The sequence below is a fragment of the Sphaeramia orbicularis genome, chromosome 19 (assembly GCF_902148855.1).
Source record: "Sphaeramia orbicularis chromosome 19, fSphaOr1.1, whole genome shotgun sequence".
Taxonomy (NCBI): domain Eukaryota; kingdom Metazoa; phylum Chordata; class Actinopteri; order Kurtiformes; family Apogonidae; genus Sphaeramia; species Sphaeramia orbicularis.
Genome location: NC_043975.1, coordinates 33,843,045 through 33,869,822, shown reverse-complemented (window position 1 = coordinate 33,869,822; position 26,778 = coordinate 33,843,045). Strand labels below are relative to the sequence as shown.

General features: G+C 38.4%; 1 protein-coding gene across 1 annotated transcript; it reads left to right on the top strand.

Moving 5' to 3' along the window:
- Positions 1-26,778, top strand: LOC115410231 (ubiquitin carboxyl-terminal hydrolase 31-like). The gene is made up of 15 exons (XM_030121783.1): positions 1-1,664; positions 10,712-10,849; positions 11,079-11,167; positions 12,759-12,851; positions 13,123-13,258; positions 13,385-13,535; positions 13,736-13,916; positions 14,007-14,118; positions 15,262-15,356; positions 16,820-16,897; positions 17,052-17,181; positions 20,216-20,561; positions 20,661-20,819; positions 22,690-22,842; positions 22,932-26,778. Exons 1-15 carry the CDS (start codon positions 1,125-1,127, stop codon positions 24,455-24,457), a joined length of 3,927 nt encoding a protein of 1,308 aa, XP_029977643.1. The 5' UTR covers positions 1-1,124; the 3' UTR covers positions 24,458-26,778.

The following is a 26,778-nucleotide window of genomic DNA, read 5'->3' as shown; positions in this document are numbered from 1 at the left end:
GATGATAATAATAATAATAATGTTAGGATTAATAACAATGCAAAAGGTGTGAAAATCCCTTCTTAGAACATGAAATCCCTCCTGGATGTCCGTCCTGGTCGGAGCCGGGCCAGAGAATCTCCATCCTGCTCCTGATCCTCATCCTGCTCCTGATCCTCATCCTGCTCCTCATCCTCCTGTACCTGCTCTCCTCCAACATGGACCAGTGTCGGGCCCTGACGTCAGCCGTCACCGCCCTGCCTGCAGTATCACTGACTACAGATGATGATGGAGAGCGGACAAGCGGCCTCCACATGAATCCCATCCGGAGGTGGGGGTTAAGACGCACGGACACCGAGATAACTATTTAAGAACTTTTCGGATGGGGACACCGAAACGTGCTCCTTTCACATCTGGCGCAGGAGGAGATGCTCATCAGGCCGTCATCGCGTGGGAGCGGCGGGCTGTGGCGCTCCGGTCGGGGGGTTCCTCACTGTGGCACAGCCAGTGTGCACACGATCTAGAGAAGACATCCACCGGGTAAACACCACCCAGCCGTCACCTTTTTTCGCGTTACCGTGGGTTGGCGACCAAACCGTGAAGGAATACCTTTGACAGGGTGGAGCTGCGGGTTCTTTAATAAATGATGAGGAATTCCACTCGAGTCGCTGTTGAATTGTGAAAGGTCGGTTTGATGCTTATGCCTGATGCCTGACACACACCGTGTCCGCTGATCCTCGACCCCACAGCCTTGTTTTTGTGTCCAAACAATGCCCCAGGTGATGTTATGTCACCGGACAGAGCGATAGGGATGATGTCTGCGGGCTGGTGCGGGACCACAGGCGTTCATGCAAAGCGTCCACACTGTGGCTCTCCACGGAGCCTGTTTATGCAATCCGACGCAGTGTTGCAAGTGGGCTGATTGTCTTTTTCATGGTACTCTCTCCACAGCATCCACGGGATATGATCCCCAGAACTGCCAGGCCTTTGTGTTTCTGTGAAATATGCCCAGGCCTTGCGTAAAACACCCGAAAACAGGAGAGATGGCACCGTGGGATGGCACGGCCGTGGAGATGCGCTAAAAGGGGCGCCCTTATTTTTTTGGATTTAAGGCATAAACACTGGGGACACCTATCAGACTGACCATGTCGAAAGTTGTGACAAACAAAGAGAAGAAATCCTTCAGTAAAAAGCTCTTCCGGAGGAGCTCGGTGCGCTCCGTGGGCAGCTTCATGAACAGAGTTCTCCGGACTCTGTCCACTCTGTCTCATTTCAGCACCGACGAACAGGCCGCCGAGGACGACAAGGACGACGCAACTTTGATCCCGACCACCACTGGGGGGTCGGTCCCGTCAGATGACAGCGACTGTGGGGGGTTCGTGTTCGGGGATAAGGTCCCAGGAGTCGCCGGCCTGAAGAACCACGGGAACACCTGCTTCATGAACGCCATCCTGCAGTGTCTGAGCAACACCGAGCTGTTCGCGGAGTACCTGGCCCTGGAGCAGTTCAAGGGGGGGGACACCACCAGCGGCAACGAGAAGTCCAAGTCCAACGGGGTCCTGGTGCAGAAGAAGGGGATCCAGCAGCTGCAGCAGGACTCCGGGGAGGTGACCGAGCAGCTGTCCGGGCTGGTCCGGGCCCTGTGGACCTTCGAGTACACACCTCAGCACAGCAGAGACTTCAAGGTGGGCTGGGGTTCCTGCAGGGTCTTCAGCTCTGGTTTAAAGGGCACCATTTATCATAGTATCAGATGTGTGGTAGCCTTTAGATCCATAATCCTCATCCTGCATACAGATTTAACACACACACACAGGGGGCCCGAGACTGATCTATGTGGGACACCAACACATTAGTAGTTACGAGGCTCATATTATAGCATATTATTTAAGGATTTTTACAGTTGGATATTGTGCAAACCGATATATGTTTAATCAGAAGTTCAACATATGTTAGTGCTTAAACCTTAAAGACAGACAACTATTTTTGTTGTGATCTAAAAATGTCTATTTCGCTACATCTAACCTTTTTAACCCTTTCATGCATGACTTATGAGAACCTTAGTTGAGTTTTTTTTTTTTTTGAGTGTTTTTATTCCTCCTTAGGCATGAAAAAAACAATGAGATTGAGGTTTTTTTTTTTTCCATAGATCTACAAAAATGTCCACTCAGCTACACCATGAATTTTATTTTTGAAGCAAAGAAACATGTATTTAAAACCCAATATCATAAAGTGATATGAAAACAGTGAAATGAAACCATGTTTAATGCAGCTAATCTGATGTTTTCTCACATTTGAACATATTCTAATACTAGTTATTATTCAGTTCATGAAGATAATATGCAAAAAAAACCAAAAAAAAACAAAACAAAAAACAAGAGTTGATTTCCACTCAAGAACCAATCAAGAACAGCAAAGTTACAGTAACTGTATGAATTGCAGTTTATGAGATGATGCATAAGCGTCCACTGTGTTGGTTGACATGGAATTAAAACAACTAAATCCATGAATATACAAGAGAACAGCTGTGGAATAGCTGTCCACTGTAGTGACCACTATGCATGAAAGGATTAAAGTGATTTATCAGACTTTTTACAATATCATCCCCACCATTCCACATTTTTTTAAATTGAAAATTTGGTATTTTCCCATATTAGTCACCATGGAGAGTAGCCACTATACCTGTGCAGTCTCTACATCACAGGTGTCAAACATGCAGCCCAGGGGCCAAATCTGGCCCACTAATGGTTCCATTCTGGCCCGCAGGATGAAAGTGCAAAAATTAACCTGAACAGTCAAGGCTGTCCAAATCATTTTGGTTTAGGTTCCACAAACAGACCAGTGAGATCTACAGTAAAAATAACAACACAATAACCCATAAATACTGACAACTGCAAATTTTCTTTGTGAAAAATGATGTGGAAAAAATTTAAGTGAAAAAAATAACATTACACTGTGAAAATATTTACATTTACAAAACTATTCTTTCACAATAAAACGCAAATAAATACATAAATAAAAACAAAGATAAACAACCCAAAATGTCCAATTTTAACAATATTCTGCCTGTTACTAAATGTTTTGTGCATTTATAGATCCACTGTGATCTGTAGTTGTGTTAATAATAAGAGACGTAATATTGTAGAAATTGTTCAAATTTTAGTTCCAAACTCCAAAATTTTAACAATATTCTGCCTGTTACCAAATGTGTATGTACCATTGTGTGTAATATACATGTATAAATAATAAGTCGAGGCATAATATTGTTAAAATTGCACTAATTTTTCATATGACATTTCTGTTTTTTCAGGTTATTCACATCTTTTTTGTAAAAAGGAAAATATTTTCATAATTTATTTATTTATTTATTTTTTGTTTTGAAATAATACAACGAAACAATGGTCCGCTTGAGATCAAATTAGGCTAAATATGGCCCCTTGACCAAAATGAGTTCGACACCCCTGCTCTACATTGACCCTTTCCTAAGTGATTTATCATCATTTATTATAATACTACTATTTTACAAATTTCACATTTTCCTATAGTTGATTTACTGATCATGTTGCTGTTCATAAAAGCAACAATACTAATAGTATATACTTTAATATATATTCAGTCACAACTTCAACATATTAGTACTTACCCCTAAAAGATCTACAGCTGTTTTTGTGGTGGCTTCCTCATAAAATTTTCTCTACATTCAACCTTCCTAATATTATTTATCGCCTTTTATTACAATGTCATCCTCAGCATTTAGCTTTTTTGAAAAACTGAAAGTCAGATTTTTTTTCTATATTTAATTTATTGATTATGTAGATGTCCATAAAAGCCAGTAAAAATAGTAAATTCAAGCTAGTAAAAGAGTAAATTCAAAGGTTATCATATCAAAACATGGAGCAAAAATGACTTTTTCAGCAAAATGTATCATAAAACAAGAGTCTATAACCAGTGCATTTGTCAAACTGCATAGGTTTTATTGATGAACCATTGTTGCAGAAAGTGTTGTCCAAATAGGTTGTGTCTGATGCCACTGAAAAGTTAAGTAAAGGCATTATAGGATTTATAGGATTAATGGTTCAAAAATTATTAAACATATTAAATCAGATGCTTTTTGGCTGTGTAGGGTTTTAAAGGTTAAACTCTTATGCATCATCCTTTGGTTCTATTATGATTTTCAGCAATTTCAAGATTTATTTGTATCATGAATATTTAATCATAAAATAGACGCTTCTATTAAAACTTTAACTGCGGGGCCATAGTATATTGATATTTTCTAAAAAGCACTAATTTAAAGTAGTCATTAGCCACACACTTATTGACAAAATGTGAAAAATGAGACTGACCCCATAAACCACATACCTCTGGGGTGTGTCTGTCGCCCAGTCTGTAACATTCAGGTTCATTCGACATATGGGAGTTCAGCAGAAGGATGCGGTCACTGTCCCTGTTCACTGATGTTTGAATCCCATGTAAACACATATAATGTTGCTGTGATAAAGGTTAGAATGGGGACTTAGTTGCGAAGTTGCATATCAAGCAGGATATTTGTTTATTTATAGGGAGACAAAGTACATTCAGGAGGGGAATATTGTCACAGATAGCTTGAGTGGATAAATATAAACATCTGAATCGATCAAGGACAGTTGTATTTTTAACCCTTTATTGATATGTGTTGTGTTTTTATATGTGAGTATACATTTACAGACAGATACTGGCTTTGAAAACACATTTAATACAAGAGCCAGGACCACAGTTTATGTAACATTCATCTTTATAATCTTTAGACTTTCGAGCGAAGTGTTTCTAGTCTGGTCACCTGAGTATAGGGTCTAATAAAACCCCACAGCCTCATTTACATAAGTGCTCCTGTCAATCCCACACACACCAGCTTTTGTTCCTGCTGCATCTGTGTTTTCTTTATTTCACCTTTATCCCACTCAAAAGTTTGCTTGTCACAGCCACAAAGGTTTGTTCTTTCACAGCTCTTTTTTGTCCGCTAACCCATTTTTCTTCTTTTAAAAGTTGAAAATACATAATAGGAACTGAATTAAACAGGGGGCCGTACAAAACATCGCTTATTCTTGACAGTGTTGCTATTTCTGTCCATTTTTTTTCCACCTTGGTCGCCAGCCAGAGTACAAAGTGTCTGATTGGATATAGATTATTCTCTTCAGAGTGAGAGGCCTTGAATATGTTCAACTGGGTAGCGGACTGTCAGGCACTTTGTTGAAGTATATTTTTTAAGATTTTATGTAAATTAAGTTTTCCATCAGCTGATTCAGAGCATATTCGGCGGATTGAAAAGTCTCTCCACAGTTTGTTATTGACTGGATTGTGCTCTGAAACATATACAGTCGCGGAAAAAATTATTAGACCATCAAAAGTCACCAAAAACAATGGTGATGCAATCAACTATTAACTCCTGTGTGACTAAAACAGACAGAAAAGAAAAGATGGAACGCCTAAAAGCACTGTTTTTGGCAGTGCAATGCCATAGCTATTGATGTAAGAAGTGAAGTGATTTTGGCTATTATCCCTATAATGCCAAACGTATCATATTTGATACATGAGTTTTGAAGCCCTCTACATGATCAGTGTGATATTTTTATTCTTGAAAAACCTGATGTATACAATTAGATACATGCAATACACAGATAATCCACCAGGGGGGAAGAATTTGTTCACCAGAGGCCTTTCCAGTGACACTACAAGATTGTCATTAAATGTAGGGTATGAGATCTTAGAAAAACAGTTTGAGCTAGCAACATTTTGAAAATACTCAATTCAAAAGTCCAAACCCCTTTCTTGAGACATCCCCCCGAAGCCACGCCTCCAGAGTACTTGCAAGTGCAATGCTTGTTCTCGAGGGTTCACGAGTGCTGCACAGCAACAATTCACCTGGCTCCGGTGGCTCCAGGTCCGGTCCCGATCCTTGCATACCTCATTCAGTCTCCTCCAACACCTCCGCTCTTACAAAACAGCCCCAGTTAATACTTATCTGGCTAACATTACATTTCCTAGTATTTAATGTTAGTGATAAAACAGTTTGCCAGTGAACTTTCCATCCTAATATAAGTAATATAGCCAAGCTCTGGCTCTGGCTTCATTTCCTGTACAAGTGCTCCAAGCCTCTGAGAACGCACGATTCATGCACGAAGAGCGGTACGCACAGAGGGGGGAAGGACAAATGGCAGTTGAGTTTGATAGACATATCATTGTTCAATCATTTTGATTTGGTGCTAAAAATGATTGGATAGTGTTTTTTCAGTCCTGTGTGTTCCACAGGTGACTACATTTTTTTTTTAATTTTTGTGTTAGAGCATTTAATTAATTGGTTGTAATCGGGGTGTGAAGGGGATTTTAAGTAATACAGTAAAAAAATGCTCCAGGAAAACATCTTGCACCCCTAATTTAATGAGGAAGGAGGCAGAATTTTGTCAGTTTTGAAAAGGAATTACCAATTTGTTAGACATGTTTGTGTCATATTATGTTTTTGTTTGTTCAAAAATAATAATATTTGAGCATTGAGACCTGATGTATCAAATATGATACAAAATTAAAACTCATACATGGAAATTGATACTTGAAAAAAAAAAATTGGGTTGTTCAGAAGGACCAATAAAGGCTCCAGTTTCAATGAACTGGAATTTTCTGTCAGTGATTTAATGGTTCAGGCTTTACAAGGTTATCAAGAAAACCATGGAAAATGGTTAGATATCAGCTCTTAAACTTAAAATTAAACTCTTATGAGCTATTTTTGTTATCATTATATTTGTCCAACCAAATGTACCTTTAGTTGTACCAGGCATTAAAATGAACAAAAAATGGAGGAAAAAAAGGGGTGGTCAAATAATTTTTTCTGTGACTGTACATCACAGCTTCAGATGCAAGTAGCTGAACTTTACTGAAGCATAGTGTACATTACAGCTCAGCGTGTGCTTGTTATGGTTTTGCGCTTGTTGTCTCAGACCGCAATCAGAGCCTAAACTGAGAGCACTTAAGATCATCCATAACGATAACACAGGGGAATTATCCACTGTGTCTCAGAATCCATTTACTCTCCCAGAAAGCCACTGGTTCGAGGATCATGTTGTTGTGCACCATCCAGGCTGCCGGATAGCACAACCTACACACCCTCACAGATGATGAGAGGAGACATCTACTAATTTGTTTGTTAATTTGACAGTATGATTGATAGTACAACCAATCTTGTAAATGGCAGTCATCTGTAATACAAGGTAATAAAGATATTGGAGTGTCAGTTTGCACTTGGTGTTAATAGCCTTCAACTCTTCTGTTATTTACACCCAACATGTACACAAAATAATGTTTAATGTTATATACAGTGTAAGTCTCTATGAGCTCAGTGCTGTTCAGGTTATATGGATCTTCTGGAGGAATCTATGTTTTTTCCTCCGTTCTTCAGTTTTAATTTCTGCATTTTGCTTTGTTTAGTCTAGTGATTCTCAATCTTTTTCTCTTGGACCCCCCTTTGGAGGACCAAAAATCTCCAGGCCCCCCTCAACCCCAACAATATCGTAACAGTGGTGCAATTATAATGTTTATTGAAAGAAACATTAATATTGTAATACTACTTGTTTGCGTTTCCTAGAATAATTTGTTGTGCAAATTAAAAATAACTTAGATTTTTGCTTGAATAATACAAATAAACTCAACAAGACTGCTCCCGGAGACAATATTTTTCCAAATAAAAATAGGAAATGCATAATTATCTTACATCTATGACAATAACGCTACCTTTTTTTTTAGAACAACAAAGAAATATTGGTAACAAAGATTAACATTTTAACAATATCAGTTGCTGTAATGAGCCGGTTTACATTGCACATCTCAGAACATTAAAGTACAAACTGTGCAAAAACAGAAACATTGCACATTTTTCTTTTCCAGTGCAATCCTTGTCCGTTCTCCAAACCTAAACTCTTTGTCTAGTCTAGTGACAGATCACCATGGCAGTAGATTAGTTTGTTGTACGTCCCTAAAATGAGTCCAGGGTGCTCCAACGCTAAAACATTAGTTCCACCTGCTACATGTTTTAACCTGAAGAAAAAAAAAAAACACGCAAGAGTGCTCCCATGCCCCCCTGGTAAGCCCTCGCACCCCACCTAGGGGGCCCACCCCACAGTTTGAGAAATACTGGTTTAGTGTAACCTTCAGAAGGTCATAGTTTGGGACAGATCTGAATTTTTAACACTGTTGCATGTACCATGTAATACTAGTCTCAGTCTTGTACAGTTGCAGGAAATATTACTAGACCACCCTTGTTTTCTTCAATTTCTTGTTCATTTTAATGCCTGGTACAACTAAAGGTACATTTGTTTGGATAAATATAACAATAACAACAAAAATAGCTCATAACAGTTTAATTTACGAGCTGATATCTAGTCATTTTCCATGTTTTCTTGATAATAACCAACCACTTCAGTTCTTAAATCAATAACTCTTGCATTGTACTGGCAAAAACAGTGCTTTTAGACATTCCGTGTTTTCTTTTCTGTCTGTTTTAGTCACATGATTCACACAGAAGTTAGTACTTGATTGTGTAACCGTTGTTTTTGATGACTTTTGATGGTCCAGTATGTGTAAATAGGACAGTTGGACATGGATATTGGTGCAAATAGTGATATCCAAATAGCACCTGCCTAAATATATTTGACTTTTTACAGGCTCTTTATTATAGTAATACTGTGTAATGAACTCAGTCATGTTATTTATCTGGTGATTTTAAATTTTAAAAAAAAAATCATTTTCATTTTTACTTTCAAAATCACAACAAGAAACTACAAGTTATCAGAAATAATAATAATAAAAAAAACAACAGGTAAAAACCAAAACAAAAAAAAAAGACAATAGCCATGAAGGAAAAACAAAAACTGATAGATGACAATAGACAAGAACAAAGTCAATAGGCAAAAATCACGAAAAAAAAAAAAAAAGACAATAGAAAAAATATACATGTGGTGATTTTATAGTAGTGGTGTGTGGTGTGTAGATGAGTATCAACATAGAGATAATGGAATCATTTCTTAAACTACCTTGACTTGGATTCATTTCCTGGACACATACTTTAACCACAGTGTACTTAATCCTATCTGTAAAATAATTTTCATCCTTCATTTTTTTTTATTCAGTTTGAGGACCTGTTCACAAATAACCTAACCTCCTGAGACCCTGCAATGTATTTTTGTCCTCTGTTGGGGACAAGAAAGTCACAGCTTTACTAAAAAAAAAGAAAAAAAAAAAAAAAACACTGTCCACTGCAAAGGATATTCCACAAAAAAACAACATGATAAAAAATGTAGCTGAAAAAATTGTTGTATCATGCTGTTTCTAATCAGGGCAATTATTTACAGAAAAAAACCAAAGCTTTTACTGTCTTGGGTCTCAGGAGGGTAATATAAATAGACAAATACAGATTTAATAGGAAAATTAGTTTTCTGAACATGTTATGTCTTTAATACTCACCTTCTCAAACCATTTGATTTTCATTTCTATTAGGGATTAAGAATCATATGGGATTATTTAACATATATTCCTTTTTCAACAATATTTTGGTGAATTGTTTAGCCTTACATTATTCAGCCTTTTTAATCCTGGTTATGGATGTTTAGCCAGATTCACAGAGAACTGAATTCTACTGAGTGTTTTCATTTTCACAGAGAGACAAGAATCATCAATGATAACACTTGGCAATAGATACCAGCTTCCCCAGAGAATACTGAATTCTCTCTGAATGTACTTGTATATTAACTACAACTCTAATAATTATAATCTACTTCTTGCACAGATATAAGTAAACAATTAAAAACCCACCGCAAAGTAGTAGTTTGGAAAAGATAATACAATTCTACACTGATATTAATGCTTTTTTGTGTAATTATTTTTATTTATTGTTGTTTATTCCCCCTTTTCTCAAGGAAATGAAGATATCTTCAGATAAAAAATAACTGTTAGAAACCTTTCTGTCCTTCATCACTTCAGCATTTTCATCATTTCATCATTTAATGAGTAGATTATCTTTGAACAAGGGCAAATTCAGTCATTAAAAAAACATACAAAAACTTTAAATAAGACACAGCAGATAAACACTGCCATTGATGAATGACATTTAATGAATGATATAACCAATAAAATGATGCATCCTTTATATACACAGTATATATTCTTACATTTGCATTATTTGTGTAAGAGCAAAACACTGTTAGTTGTGTATCAGTGCATGTCTTTGTCTTCGTGGTCCAGCACCAGTCTTAGGCGGGTTAGGTCTTTGTTTTGGTACAAAACGCTGATGCTGCCTTTCTGATGCTTCAAAACTGAGCACGACTATCCCATGAGACAAGCTTGGAGGGCACACAGCGCTCACTTTCCACATATCTTTGACCTTGCGTGACATGTGATAACCAGCGGGCAGAGGTGACTTCATAGCTGCCAGCCTGAGTGGCTCTGTGGAGGACGGACTGTTGTCGTCTCCCATCGCTAATTGTCACTGAGGTTAAGCTGTCGATTCTGAGCCCATGTCCTCCTCCATGTCCTCCTTCATGTCCTCCTCCGTGCCTGCCCCCTCGCCATCATCAGGTTTGCTGACCTTTAGGTTTTTGCTGATGATCATCCCGGTCAAATATAATGAATATTTAATGAGTAGGTGGTGCTGAAAAAAGGACATGTTACACAATGCTCCAGAACTAATTTGCTATGATTTGTTTTTCTGTTGAAGAATGTGGTGTCAAAGAGCGCCCTGCAGTTCAGAGGCAACTCTCAGCACGACGCCCAGGAATTCCTCCTCTGGCTGCTGGATAGAGTTCACGAAGACCTCAACAACATCGTGCACCCTGAGAGTAGAACCCCCAGAAAGGTAAACAGCAACCGGAGTCCATATTACATCTAGTCGAACTCCCCCACCAGTCTTTGTTTTGCGACTGGATGCTGTCTGTTTTGCTGAGCTTCATTGATTAACCATCAAAGTTAATGATTTTTGTACCCCACTATACACTGCGCTGTTAGTGAGCGCCGCTGTAATTTTACATGCATTATGTTTTGCTTGCCTGCCAATAATTATACGACCACTGTCTTTGTTTTTACAGCCTCCAGTAGAGGATGAAACTGTCCCTGAAGGATCTCCACTACCAGCACCTGGCTCTTTTGTACAGGAACTGTTTCAGGCACAATACAGGTGAAAGTGGTATCACCACAGAGGAGACCAAAAGCTTGGATTTATATTTACCAGCAATTCATATTAAATGTCCAGTGGGTAAGATTTAGAGGGATTTAAGAGGATAAAATTGCAGAATGGAATCACTGTGTTTTATCTTAGAATGCACCTTTTACACTGATCATGAACACTGTAACTGCTGAAGTAATAAATATAATAATAATGATGATTTTTTTTTTCATTACAATGACATCTCTTAGTGAGTTTTACATATAAGACAGGAAAGGTGATGTGTTGGAAGCAGCAAAATAGATACATTTAAAGCTGTGTATGACTTTTGTCAACAATATTTCATCAAATCTGTAAAACCCAGTTATAGCCAAGGTATCACAAATCCATAAGTCTTTCAGTGATTACTCACCTGAATCTCTTCCCTCACGGTGAACAATTTCGTAGTGTATTCCACCATAAACAGTCCATTCGTTTACAAACAGAGCTAGTAGGTCAATGGGGCATTTTTGGAAATTTGTCGCAACGTGCATTGGGGGAAGCGGAGCTCCACGCAGCTGTGGTAGCAAGAGGCAATGAAGCCATTTCCGTGTTTGTTGCTGCTGCGGCCATAATGCGGCTGCATGGAGTTGTTGAAAAAGTCACTGTCTCTTCAGTTTTCCCTGTTTTGATATAAAAACCTTTGAATTCACTCAGTGCTACAAGCACCTACTGTACATGGTCAGTAAATTAACCCATAAAGATCCAGTACTACTTTTGCGACAGCTCCCAAAAGATTTTTTTTCTCTATATTTAACCTTTCTGAAGTGATTTATCACTATTTATTGAAATATTATTTTCTGTGTTTTGCCTTCTTTTAGTGAAAAACTGGTATTTTTCTATATTTAATTTTCTGATCATGTAAAAGCTCAGATTAAAGTTCAGGGTTATTAAATCAAAAACAGAGAATACTGAAGAAAAAGTGACTTTTAAAGCAAAATCTATCATTAAACCCAGTGTCTCCATCCACTGTCATTTGTTAAACTCCATGGGTTTTACTGGTGAATCAATGTTGTGGAAGATGACAGTGTTTCCACGGTAACTACGGAGCCTCTGAACATCCAAATGGGTCATATCTAATGACCATGAAAAGATGACAAACTGTATTTTACAACAATTATTTACATGGTTTGATAGGATTAATGGATGAACAGGTATTAAACAGTTTAGATCAGTAGATGGTTTTGGTCGACAGTGGATGTTTGGGTCTTCATGGATAAAATATAAGAAAATACCTGATTTTCAGTGAGAAATGTAAAATACAGAAAATAATATGAAAATATAATAAATGGTGATGAATCACTCAACCAAGGTTAAATGTACAGAAAAAAGCCTGTGGAAGTCACCACAAAACTAGTTCTGGGTCTGGAAGTGGTGATAGACGCCACATTTCATCTCATATAAAGCCTTTTGGAAACATTATGCGAACACACGCCAGAACTTATCACAGTGTGCATTTGTGAGAGCCCTGCTAGATACGTTATGTGATACCGCTCAATTCAATGTGAACCACTAACAGTACTCTGCAGCTGCATTGCTTTATTCTCGTCGTGTCTCTGTGCAGGTCATCCTTGACTTGCCCTCACTGCCAGAAACAGAGCAACACCTTTGATCCGTTCCTCTGCATCTCACTGCCAATCCCTGTACCTCACACCCGGTAAGCACAGACTGTTCCTAAATTGTGACTAAAACTATATCTTTCAGACAAAAAAAAAAACCTGAACTCCAAAAATGTAAGTGACACAAGCTCCGGTCTAATTTTTGCTGGTGAATTTGACATTAGAAAGAGTGTCAAACCCAGCACAAACAAACCCAGTGAAACATCTGACAAGAGCGGCTAAAATTAGAAGACGCCGTCTATCTTTGAAACATCACTTTAGATGTGGTTATGAAACAGCCAATTAATGTGAGTCCCTCTGTTGGCGCAGGCCTCTGTATGTGACAGTGGTGTACCAAGGAAAATGTTCCCACTGTATGAGAGTTGGGGTGGCGGTGCCTCTGTCCGGCACTGTGTCCAGGCTGAGACAAGCTGTGGCTCAAGAGACCAAAATCCCAGCTCAACAGGTGCTGTCTCCTTTCAAAATGTCCCCAAAAGAAACATGTTCATGCTGCATTTTCTCATCTTTATCTTGGAGTTTGTTTATGTGACGGGTCGCTCATTTGATGCTTTCGTCCCCCGTCTCTTCTCAGATCGTCCTCACTGAAATGTACTATGACGGCTTTCACCGCTCCTTCTGCGACGACGACGACGACCTGGAGATCATTCAGGAGAGCGACTCAATCTTTGCCTTCGAGACACCTGAGCTATTCAGACCAGACCAGATCCGCTCAAAACGAGGCGGTACAACATCCTGTTCAATTCTCTGGAAATTAGTTTAGTTCTGTGTCTTATTAAGCCACTAGGAGTTTTAGATTCAATTAGAACCAGACTGTTATTGAGCTAATACCATATTCAGGATGCAGAGGACACACACTGACCAGCAGACAGTGGACGGTTGTTTTACTTGTCACGTCTTCACTTTTTGTGTGTGACTATAACAGGGAGTCCGCATGCAAATCTGAACCAGAACAACCTGAAGTACGGCACTGATAATAACAGGATATCCACACAAATACAAGAGCCTTCCAGTCCACCACAGAGCCCCAACAAGAACACTGGACAAGCAGAGAAGATTGTCCTGTTGGTATGCAACAGAGCCTGCGCTGGACAGCAAGGACGCAGGTACTTTAATAAAAGAAGCCGCGTAAGGATTAGACATGATCAAATAAACCTGAAGCACATGAAACTATTCTGTGTCTTACGTACCCGCAGGTTCGGTAATCCTTTCATTCTGTATTTGGAGCGAACTGTGACATGGGACATACTTCAGAAGGAGATCCTGGAGAAGATGAGACATCTTTTGCGTCCTGGAGTCATAGTGCAGGTACCATCCACACAGATCTATAGAATAGAAAAGAATGGAACAGAATAGAACAGAATACAATACAATACAATACAATGGAATACAATGGAATGTGATAGAATAGAATAGAATAGAATAGAATAGAATAGAATAGAATGGAATGGAATAGAATAGAATAGAATAGAATACGGTACAATACGATACGATTTGATGGGATAGAATAGAATAGAATAGAATAGAATAGAATAGAATAGAATAGAATACGGTACAATACGATACGATTTGATGGGATAGAATAGAATAGAATATTGTACGTTATGATACGATGGAATAGAGTAGAATAGAATAGAATAGAATACGGTACGGTATGATACGATACTATTTGATGGGATAGAATAGAATAGAATAGAATAGAATAGAATAGAATACAATACAATACAATACAATACAATACAATACAATACAATACAACAGACTAGAGTAGAATAGAGTAGAGAAGAATACAGTACAATATGATGAGATGGGATAGAATAGAATAGAATAGAATACAATTGCCTTTATTATCATTGGGTCTAGAATGAAATTAGGAATGTTTTTCCAGTCAGTGCAACAATTTTAATAAAGCACCAATACTTCAGAAAACAAGAATAGAGTAAATACGAAATTACAAAAACTAAAAATAAGATAAGAAAATAGAATATAACATTTTATAAATGTAAGATAAGAATAGAGCTAAGGAGCATAAAAAGTAGAATATGAAAAAATATGTATCGACACAATATTTGCAATATTAACAGAAAGTGACAGTATGTATATCTATGAACAATATTAACAGTATGTATTATCTATGAAAACAGTATGTATATCCATATCTATAAGTTTGTAATTCTGCCTACTTGTTTTCATGGCAAGAAAAACAAATGTGAACATCCCATGTAAGAACTGGGAATGTTTAACATATTTGAAAAAAAAAAAAAATGAAACACTATGTATATCTATAAACTCAAGTCTCTATAAAATAGTGCATTTATGTTTTGATAAATATTGAATAAATATTGCATTTTTATTGCAGAACAGAAGATTTTTGCATGACTTTATACAGTATTTTTTTCGTATAGTATCAGATGTACTGTTTATTTCAGTTATGTTCCTTTTGCTCTGTAGGTAGGGCCTTTTACACTGCGTGTGGTGGGAGTGGTCGGAATCACGTATCTCCTGCCTCAAGAGGAGCAGCCGCTTTGCCATCCCTCTGTGGAGAGGTAATGCCCCTTATCATCACTAGGGGGAAGTGTTAGCATACTTGTTTAATGGTGATTATGTTGTATAAGAGGAATGAAGAGCTGCAGTAGTGAATATGTTGTAAAAATAGTTAAGTTTTTAGTGACTATTATGTAGACTGGTTTAAAGTAGGGGATTCACACAAAATTACTTACCTCTACTAACAAATGAAGAAGAAAATAAGATGTATAAGGTCAAATTTACTATAGTACAGGACTTATTTAGCAGCATTTTTTTTTTTTTTTTTTGCATATTTATAGTTTTATGATCCCGAAGGTTCCATTTCAATATTAATTCCATGAACTTATTTGAACTTGGTGTAGAGATTTTAAGTTTTGATGCCTCATTTGCAGATCAGCGACATTTTTATTGCAGAACAGAAGATTTTTGCATGACTTGATACAGTATTTTTTTCATATAGTATCAGATGTACTGTTTATTATAAACAAATGTGGAACCTGGAACATGAACCTTTATGGACATGTCATACTTTACAGACTGGAAAGAGACAATGGAGTTGACAGAAATGTTGTAGAAATCGGAGAAACCAGTAGTATCTACAGAGTTTAAGAACAGGCTAGAAAGTAGGACAAGAAAAAGTAGGAAGGTAGGAAGGCTGGTTTCACTGGAATATAAGAAAAACTAACAAAAGAAAAGTCAATTCATAAATTAATTCCACCTCTAATTAAATCTTAAGGAATCACTGTAGACATGTCCTCTATTTCAGTGAAGTTGAGAGCACAGTAAAACAGAACAGCTTCATAAAATTGATATTATTCAACAAACTAGAGAGCAGGATACCATGTTTGGAACAGAAACAGTTTTATAGTTAAAATTTACTGCATAGTGTAAAGTGTTCCACGTATATTATATCCCAAGGAACAAAAAACTTAAAAAAACAAAAACCAAAACCAAAAAAACTTAAAAGAAAAAACATAAAGATTACTGAGACTGAAAAAAAAAAACATTGTCAAAAAGCTGAGCTGGATGAAGCAGCTGTTTATTTTTTAATTTATTTTACTATCCATAATATTATTAATGTAATTTGTTTCTGTCATGTGTTGCCTTTTTACTGTGTTAACTTATTTTTGCAAATAACTGCCTTGTTGTTTTTTAAAATGGTTCTTTGTTGCTCCTTTTAACTGAAAGATGTCCTTGAGTCTTATTATTATAATTATGCCATAATAGTATAGTATTGCAAAATGGAATGGAATAGCTGTTTTAATATCATGTCATGTCAAAACAACATACTCCAGCTGGTGTGCATTGCCATTGGACTCACAAAGAAATATGGTATAAAAGATAAAATGTAAAAATGTAAATTATTATTATTGTTCTGTACTCACAATTATTATTACAAATACTAGTATTAGTATTAGTGTCTATCATGTCAATATTAACTGAATTTTAATTGTAACATGGGTTTTTGTCTCTTTTTTAACAGAGCTTTTAAGTCTTGTGGTCCTGGGGGGCCGCCTCATGTCAAAATTGTTGTCGAATGGGACAAGGAGACGAAAGACTAGTAAGTGAAATATTGCAAAGACAGACATGCATAGTTTACCGAGGACACACACATGATGCCTTTGATGTGTAGTGTGTTACGACTCCTTTCAGACCTGTGCTTTTAACAGATACATTATACGTTAGCTGTGATCTTCATGTGCTGTTGTTCACAGTCTATTTAAAAGAACGGAAGATGAATACATCCCAGATGCTGAGAGTGTGCGTCAAGTTAAAGAACAGCACCTGCAGCCTCAGACCTGTTCACTTGCCCAGTGCTTTCAGCTCTACACCAAAGAGGAACAGGTAGGAAAGACCACCAGACCACAAAACCCACTAGTACTGACAAAACCAGAATATCAGATCAGGGTTTTTATTTGTTCAATCAAATTCTTTGATTCCTGCTTATATTCATCCCTAGTTTCAGTCAGTCTCTCCAAATTGAAGTAAGAATTCCCATAAAATAAAATGTACTTGTATCTTAAGGGACGAGGAGAAGCATTTAACCACTAGATGGCAGTAAAGTTTTTCCCATTTCTAATCACAATCAGAATCAGAATACTTTATTAATCCCAGAAGGACATTATTGTGTGTTACAGTCCCTCCATTCAAGTATAATGAAAGTAGCAGGAAAGAAACAATACATGAACAATACAGAAAATAACCAAATAAATTATATATATATATATATATATATATATATATATATATATATATATATATATATATATATATATATATATATACAGTACAGGCCAAAAGTTTGGACACACCTTCTCATTCTTCGCATTTTCTTTATTTTCATGACTATTTACATTGTAGATTCTCACTGAAGGCATCAAAACTATGAATGAACACATGTGGAATTATGTACTTAACAAAAAAGTGTGAAATAACTGAAAACATCTCTTATATTCTAGTTTCTTCAAAGTAGCCACCCTTAGCTCTGATGACTGCCTTGCACACCCTTGGCATTCTCTTGATGAACATCAAGAGGTAGTCACCTGAAATGGTTTCCACTTCATAGCTGTGCCTTGTCAGGGTTACTTAGTGGAATTTCTTGCCTTATTGATGGGGTTGGGACCATCAGTTGTGTTGTGCAGAAGTCAGGTTGATGCACAGCTGACAGCCCTACTGGACAACTGTTAGAATGCATATTATGGCGAGAACCAATCAGCTAAGTAAAGACAAACGAGTGGCCATCATTACTTTAAGAAATGAAGGTCAGTCAGTCTAGAAAATTTCAAAAACTTTGAATGTGTCCCCAAGTGCAGTCGCAAAAACCATCAAGCGCTCCAACGAAACTGGCTCACATGAGGACCGCCCCAGGAAAGGAAGACCAAGAGTCACCTCTGATGCTGAAGATAAGTTCATCTGAGTCACCAGCCTCAGAAATCGCAAATTAACAGCAGCTCAGATTAGAGACCAGATGAATACCACACAGAGCTCTAGCAACAGACACATCTCTACAACAACTGTTAAGAGGAGACTGCGTGAATCAGGCCTTCATGGTCAAATAGCTGCTAGGAAACCACTGCTCAGGAGAGGCAACAAACAGAAGAGATTTATTTGGGCCAAGAAACCCAAGGAATGGACATTAGACCAGTGGAAATCTGTGCTTTGGTCTGATGAGTCCAAATTTGAGATCTTTGGATCCAACCGCCGTGTCTTTGTGCGACGCAGAAAAGGTGAACGGATGGATGCTACATGCCTGGTTCCCACCGTGAAGCATGGAGGGGGAGGTGTGATGGTGTGGGGGTGCTTTGCTGGTGACGCTGTTGGGGATTTATTCAAGATTGAAGGCAACCTGAATCAGCATGGCTACCACAGCATCCTGAAGTGACATGCCATTCCATCCGGTTTGCGTTTAGTTGGACCATCATTTATGTTTCAACAGGACAATGACCCCAAACACACCTCCAGGCTGTGTGAGGGATATTTGACCAAGAAGGAGAGTGATGGAGTGCTGCGCCAGATGACCTGGCCTCCACAGTCACCGGACCTGAACCCAATCGAGATGGTTTGGGGTGAGCTGGACCGCAGAGTGAAGGCAAAAGGGCCAACAAGTGCTAAGCATCTCTGGGAACTTCTTCAAGACTGTTAGGAAACCATTTCAGGTGACTACCTCTTGATGCTCATCAAGAGAATGGCAAGAGTGTGCAAAGCAGTCATCAGAGCTAAGGGTGGCTACTTTGAAGAAACTAGAATATAAGAGATGTTTTCAGTTATTTCACACTTTTTTGTTAAGTACATAATTCCACATGTGTTCATTCATAGTTTTGATGCCTTCAGTGAGAATCTACAATGTAAATAGTCAAGAAAATGCAAAGAATGAGAAGGTGTGTCCAAACTTTTGGCCTGTACTGTATATATATATATATATATATATATATATATATATATATATATATATATATATATATAAATGAACTTATATAACTCTGAATAGATAGATAGATAGATCGATCAAATATACATATTAAAACACTCTATTAAGACACAATTAGAACAGCAATTTGTACAATATGTAGGAGACAATATATTATCCATATGATAATTAAAGAAATATACATTAATAACTGTGCAAAAATATTGTTGTATCCAACATTATGTGGTTTTAATGAAGATCTAATCTTTATTATAATAAAAATATTAACTGGTTATTGTACATAGCAACATAAGAAACATAAAACATGAGCTTAAAGGGGTCATATTTTGCTAAACCCACTTTTATTAGTCTTTGGTTCATTTATTTGTGTATTTGGACCCTAATAGTTCAAAATTTTGAATTTGAACCCTCCAGGTGCTGCAAAGCTATCTTTATATTCATTTCGCAAAAATCAAGTGGATTTCTACAACCTGGTTTAATTCCTGCTTAATTTGTTACGTTTATAACTAGTTCCATCACGACATTTGCACATATAAGGTCAAGACTTCCGACAAACTTTTCTCAGAGTACGATATAATTGTTTGTCAGCAGCAGTGGTTGTAGTAAAAACTAAAAATATGTCCAAACTTTGAGCCGATTACCTAAAATGTTCAGTTGTTGGTTGAATGGGACAGAGCAGCACAGCCAGCAACCTGGAGGGGGTGGGGCATGAAGTGGATCATTTGTATTTAAAGGGCCAGCGCTCAAAATGACCTTTCTGGTGTCATTACTCAGAAATAGGGTTGAAGATGGACCTGTGGAGTTGAACTAATGAAGAATTAAAACCCAAGCATTTACAGTTTACGTAGACCACAGGGAAATGTTTTGAAATGCATAATTTCATTTAAAAAAGCAAAATATCACTCCTTTAAGTTGAGTGAGTAACACCCATTTGTTCCTTGTTCCTCCCAGCTTGCTCCTGATGATGCTTGGCGATGTCCTCACTGTAAGCAGCTCCAACAGGGAAGCATCAAGCTCAGTCTGTGGACGCTGCCCGACATCCTCATCCTTCACCTGAAACGCTTCAGGCAGGACGGGGATCGACGGATGAAGATGCAGAACATGGTGAAGTTCCCCCTCTCAGGCATGGACATGGCACCACATATGGTCAAGAGGAGCCAGAGCAGCTGGAGCCTGCCCTCACACTGGTCACCGTGGAGACGACCTTACGGGATGGGCCGCGATCCTGAGGACTACCTGTATGACCTGTATGCAGTGTGTAACCATCACGGCACCATGCAGGGAGGACACTACACAGGTTAAAGAGCTGCACGACACCGGCACTGGAGTAACTGTGACTCACTGTGATTCACTTTAACCTGATGATGTTCTTCTCTCATTGTCCTTTGTCTTGTAGCTCATTGTAAGAACTCCATTGATGGGCAGTGGTATTGCTTTGATGACAGTGACGTTCATCCCATTTCTGAAGATGAAGTCTGTAAACAAACTGCTTACATCTTATTTTATCAAAGACGCGCCACAATTCCATCTTGGTCTGCCAACAGTTCTGTGGGGGGTAAGATCTGTTGCAATTAGTAATGCATTTATTTTAATTCAATTGACAGCAACAACACATACACCGTTGCCCATGAAGTCAGACATAAATATTTTTACCTTCTTTTTTTTTGTTTGTTCCTTTTTTTTTATTGAAGTGTATACAAGAGAAACAAACGTACATACATATACCAGGGCACACTGATGTCAACATTAACCATGTTTATATACACCATTCGATTTAGATTTGCATATTTTTAAGAGCAAATAACAATAAAACTCAACAAACAATACAATGAAAAGAATACTAAGACATAGTCTGTATAAAATAATTAAACTGGTCACATAAACATAAGAAAATATAAGAATAAATAAAAGAAAAAATAAAAATAAATAAAAGAGAAAAAAGGAAGGGAATTATTTTGTCTCAAAAAAAAAAAAAAACCTTCATAAATGGTTGCCATTTATTGTAGAATTCGTTCAAGTTTCCCCATTTTGAATATCTAATTTTCTCTACTTTTTAAAAGGACACAACCTCGTTAATCCATTGTCTACTGGAAGGGGCTGTTGTGGATTTCCAGTATTTTTACCTCTTCTCATGAACTAATTGACTGATAAATAAAATGTGTCTGGGACTGAATATGTAATCATTGCACCAGGTCAAAGGTTATAACTGATGTGTATAAATAGGAAAAAAGAGAAATCTGAAAACAAAATGATTCTAACTTTATGGGCAAAAGTTATAAACACTGTTAAATCTGAAAAGAATTCAAATCATGCATTGTACATAACGCTTACCAGCTAATTTAACTATAAATAATTATAACCAAATACTGTGCATGAAATAAGTGTAAATCTTTGCACTTGTAGCACACATAGGTCCTTAGAAATACTTATTAACATTATAAAGTGTTAAGACTATAAAAGTGTTATAATAAAATATACAATCATAATAGAATCATAAACATTTTTTTTTTACTTAAAATCTTATTAGAATCTTGCTAACAGTTCATAGACTTTGTAAAAATATTAATAATAATAATTTCACAATATTAAAATGTTTTTGAGTTTTGTTAAATTGTTTATAATTGCATTGCAAACATATATTTAATATCATGGCATTGTCAATGACATTTTAAATGTAAGAATTAAAGCTGCAGAGCCAAAACGAAATGGAAAACACCAGAATGTGAAAATACACGTTTCTGCTGCAGCTTTCTTCAAAATAGAAAGTTAAATATAAATGACCTGATGCTGTTAAAAAATTAAAGCCACTTCTCCAAGTTTCTGTGTCATGACACGGAGTAGAGAAGTAGAACTGTGTCCAGGTCTGATCAGCAAGTGTTATTCTAGCTGTAAATCACATATTTAGACAAATTAGACAAAAAATGAGGGTCACACTAAAAAAAACAAACAAAACTATCACATTTTTTTGTTGATTTATTAAGATTAATACATATACTGTTAGGTACTTAGTAATAATAAACAATGATTTTTGGAGCTGACTGGATCCTTTATAATGCACTTACACCAACTATGATGCTGTTACAGTCAATAAATCTATGTGTGAAACACTTACAATTAAAAGCAGTTCACAAGGCTTTTATTATTATTAAAGTTTCTTATTGGTGCTTGTAAATGTCCTGTAATCGAATAATAAATAAAGCAATGCAGGGGAGCCAATTTTGGCAGGTAACTGGAGCTCCAGTGGTACATACAAACTGAAATGCTTCTCTCTTCACACATTAAACAACCCCCCCCCGCATCCACCTGTAGACTCTAATGGCAGAATTAGTACTCTTCTAAACACATCTTACTAAATATCTAACACAGACTAGCACCTTCTTTATTATCATATGCACATTGTAACCACAGTCTGCTTGGCTCTTTAGGATCAACCAGTTCCTCTTTGTGTGAGCACTGGATAAGTCGGTTGATGGGTAGTCGCCCTCCCAGCCAGGCCTCCTCTGGTTCTTCCAGACGTACCTCACTGGCCTCTCTGTCTGAGTCGGCTGAGTTTGCTGGTGAAAGGAGTGAAGATGATGGTAAGAGACGCATCCAAAAACACTCATTTCCCCTTTCGAATTGCTCGCTTCAGCAGTGAAAACTCCACTGTTTGTTTTCCACCGTGCAGGGTTATCGAGCCGACCAGCCGTGAGAGGCATGCAAAGACAAACATTCCCCTCCAGATCTTCCATTGCCAGCCCATTAGTGCTCAGTGAGAACGGCACTAAACCATCCTGGTCCCACTCTGCTAAGCTCCAGCTCCGTTCCAACTCACCCTCACGCTTCTCCCTCGAATCCCACTCCTCCTCGCCGACCCTGGAGAGGATTGGGGAGGTGGTTGATACCAAGCTGTCAACCTCCTGCTTCAGTGGGTCACCTAAGCCAGACAGACCGTCAGGGGGCAAGTTGTCCCTTTCAGCTTTGGATGGTAATCCAGGCGGTAAGAGGCTGATCGAGCAGGTACATTCCAAGGCTGTGGCTCAAGCAGAGCAGAGGAGCTGTGGTCAGACAGGGGATAACAACAACACTGTCTCTGGTGCTGAATCTGTGAGTCCTCGACATGGAGGGACTGCAAAGGAGCTGAAGCCCAGGAATGGGGCTACAGATGGTGCTGGGGTCAAAAGGACCTCCACTAAGACTGGGATGGAGAGTGAACGAAGTCCCAAGAAACGAGCTGCCACCTCATCAACATCCTCCAGCTCTCTGTCTCCTGCGTCCCCAGCCATCGACAAGTCTCGAATCCAGAACAAGAGCGCAGCATCACCATCTGTCCCCAGGGACAAAGGTGATGTCCCCAAACCTGCTAAGGCTGCCTCCTCTAGAACAGGAACCCCCTCAAAGAAAGGCTCCCCGCAAACCCAGGATGCTTTACATCCTGACTCTGCCCAACAGAGGAAGACCGGATCTCCTGGGTCACAGAGCTCACACCCTCAGAGGAGGGCGTCCCCCAGAGCAGGGGGGGACAAAAGCTCAGCCTCAGGAAGGACTAGAGCAGCAGACAGGAGCGCGAGCCGTGAATCGTCACGGGCCAATGCGGTTTCAGAGAAGAAGGTTAGCCATGGGGGTCCTCCCTCCAGGTCTGGTGCTGCAGGGAAGGCAGAGGGCAGACCGGGTCGAGCTGCAGAGAACAGGGCAGCGGGTCGGAGCTCGAGCAGTAGCTCCTCCATGACCAGTCTTCGATCCTCAAGTGTGGGTGTTTCTTCTGCAAGTGCAGCTCTGCCATCCAGGGCACCTCGAAGGAACAGTAAGACAGAGGACAAAGGCTTGTCCTTCTTCAAAAGTGCTCTGAGGCCCAAAGAGGCACGGAAGTCAACTGATGGTGGGAAAGCAGGGGCTGCCGAAGGTAAGGGGAGTCCAGAGGATGGGGGTGGGGATGCAGGGATCCCACATGGAGCTAGCAAGAAAGCCCAGAATGTGGCTTCAGAAGCGCAGGCTAATCTGACCACAGCCAAAGACAAGGAGGCCTCGAAAACAGCGGCTGCAGCTAAACATTCACTGCTGCCGTCCACAAAATCCAAACTGTCTGGAGCAGAAACGACCACCCAGTCGTCCGCCAATGCAAAAGACGCTTCAAAGAAAGAGCCTGCCAAAAAGACAATGCAGTCTCGGAAGATTCCTATCAACTCTACACAAACTAGCCAGAGGTCGAAATAAAGTTATCTGAAATGGGGTCTGATAACATTCTCTCATGTGCAGCTGTGGGTGTTTTAACCATTTAAAGTAGACGTGTGTCTGAGCAACATCTTTAAAGCACCTGTAGCTTTTCAGTGGTTACTGAACACCAGCTGCCATATCGGACACTTACTGTCCACATTGTTAAATAGTTATTTAGGAATGGATTTTAATGAAGCACTTTGTATGGATTGCAATGATTTTGAGGAATATTATACTGTATTGTAAATAAGCATGGACTGCACATGTATTGAAATTATTGCCTTGGTCTGTCTGTAGCATAGCTGGGAGAAATCCATCTCAATAGGAGGTGAAAATAAAAGTGACTTTGCACAAGATGGAAAGAAATGGTAGAAGGAAACCTTTTGAAATACAAACAAGGACTAATCAGTCACCAAAGGAAGTTTACTGGCAATTTTTAACATGCTGATGCAGTGAAACACTGAATTATTTCCAAAAATCTCTTATGTACAGCTCTCCTTCAATATTGAGAGCTATATGTCAACAACAAACATCAGTGCCTCAGATAATCATAGTATTTAATCTAAATTGTATAACTGCAGGTGTTGGTAAATTTATATTAAAATTTTAATATTTATTAAGCACTGAAAATGTAATTTCAAGTAAAACACAATTAAGCCTATTTAACCTGAACTGCTGTTTACATATGCTCCTTGATGTAGTAATTGTGCAACAGCCTTTAAAGTATTTTTGTGCAGCCACATCAGGTTGTTATGGGGGAGAAACGACAGGGAGCGGTGCAGGAATGAAACATGTTGTTGCTGTTAAATGTCTGGAGACCTTGGCTTGTAATGGCTCTTAAATGTTTGTGTTTATTTACCAGTAATAACCTATTACCCCTCAGACAACCTTCCACCCATCACCACTTCTGCCCTCCAGCTGCTGATGCCAACACTTAACTGCAGTGCCCATGGCCTCATGGGTATCGGCCTCTTCAGACTGCCAGACATCTCCAAACATTCCTCTCAGATGAACACAGGGTTTTATGTAAAAAGCCACTATTCGCACAGGCCGTATATTCACAAACAGCTGGGATGCCTTGGTTCAACACCATACATGTACATAGAACATTATGGTGCGTTTGAGTCGGCCTGTCCTCCGTCTTCATGTATGACATCACAGCTTGCGCACATCTTTAGCTTGCATTACAAAGTAGATGAACACTGAACGCACTAACATAGATTGAGAAAAGAGATCACCCTTCATGAATTATAAGACAGTTGTTGCATGATAAATTGCTTATGCATGCACTTAACTATGCAAGCAAACTCTTGCTAATGCCCACAGTGAGTATGTAGAAGTGCTACTCTTGGATGTGTATATATTTCTAACTGTATATTTTTCCAAATGCCAGCATCAGAGAGCATGTTAAGGCATCCTTTATTAAAGCTTTGTTTGCACATTTCTTCAAAGTAATACACATTTTGTATGAATGATAAGTATTGCTCATTCACCCTCTCAAAGTAAATCAACTCACTTGCAAATGAATATTTTCTGTATCGTATTCATTTGTTTTACGAGTTTTTCCTCACAGTTCCAACTTTTAGGAAATTTCAATGAGAGCTTTTTATATGGATTTGGCAACAAAACATTGCCACGGTTTACAAGTTGACTTATGACTTTCAATAACTGTATCAGCTTTAAAAATCTGAGTTTAATTCGAAACTCATCTGAGAAATTTCAATGTAAAAGTGGGGTTTTATACAGAGCTGTTTACCGGGTCTACGTATGGTTAAGCAGTAGTAGAGTCCGATAACACAACTATCACTGTGCAAGATCTAACACAAATGCTAATAATTTATTTCCAGAGTTAGAATCATGTACGATAGAAGTAGAGGTTTATTGAATGTTTAAGTGGAGTGTTCATCAGTAGCCCGAGCAGTCACACCACAAGCTTTGGATATTTATAGCTGGCACATTTTGCAGAATACAACAAAACCTTCTGCTCCAGTGCCTGGTGACTACAGTGTGTTGACGCTGTGGCATTACAACACATGCAGTACTATGACAATAAACTGACCTTATGTTTGCAACATCAACATTGTCGTTGATGACACGAACGGGATGTATAAATACAGTGAAATGTTTAAAAAAAAAAAGATTTATTTTCAAAATTGCATGAGAATCTTTTTTATTTTTTTCCATTTTTATTCTGTGATATAATGATTTTCTAAGTTTGCAGTGTTCATCTGTTCGGTGGAAGAAAGCTGTGTCTGATGGCATTGTTTTAGGAATGCAAAGAGAAAATAAACGTATGTCATTAAATAACTTTTACAGGACAA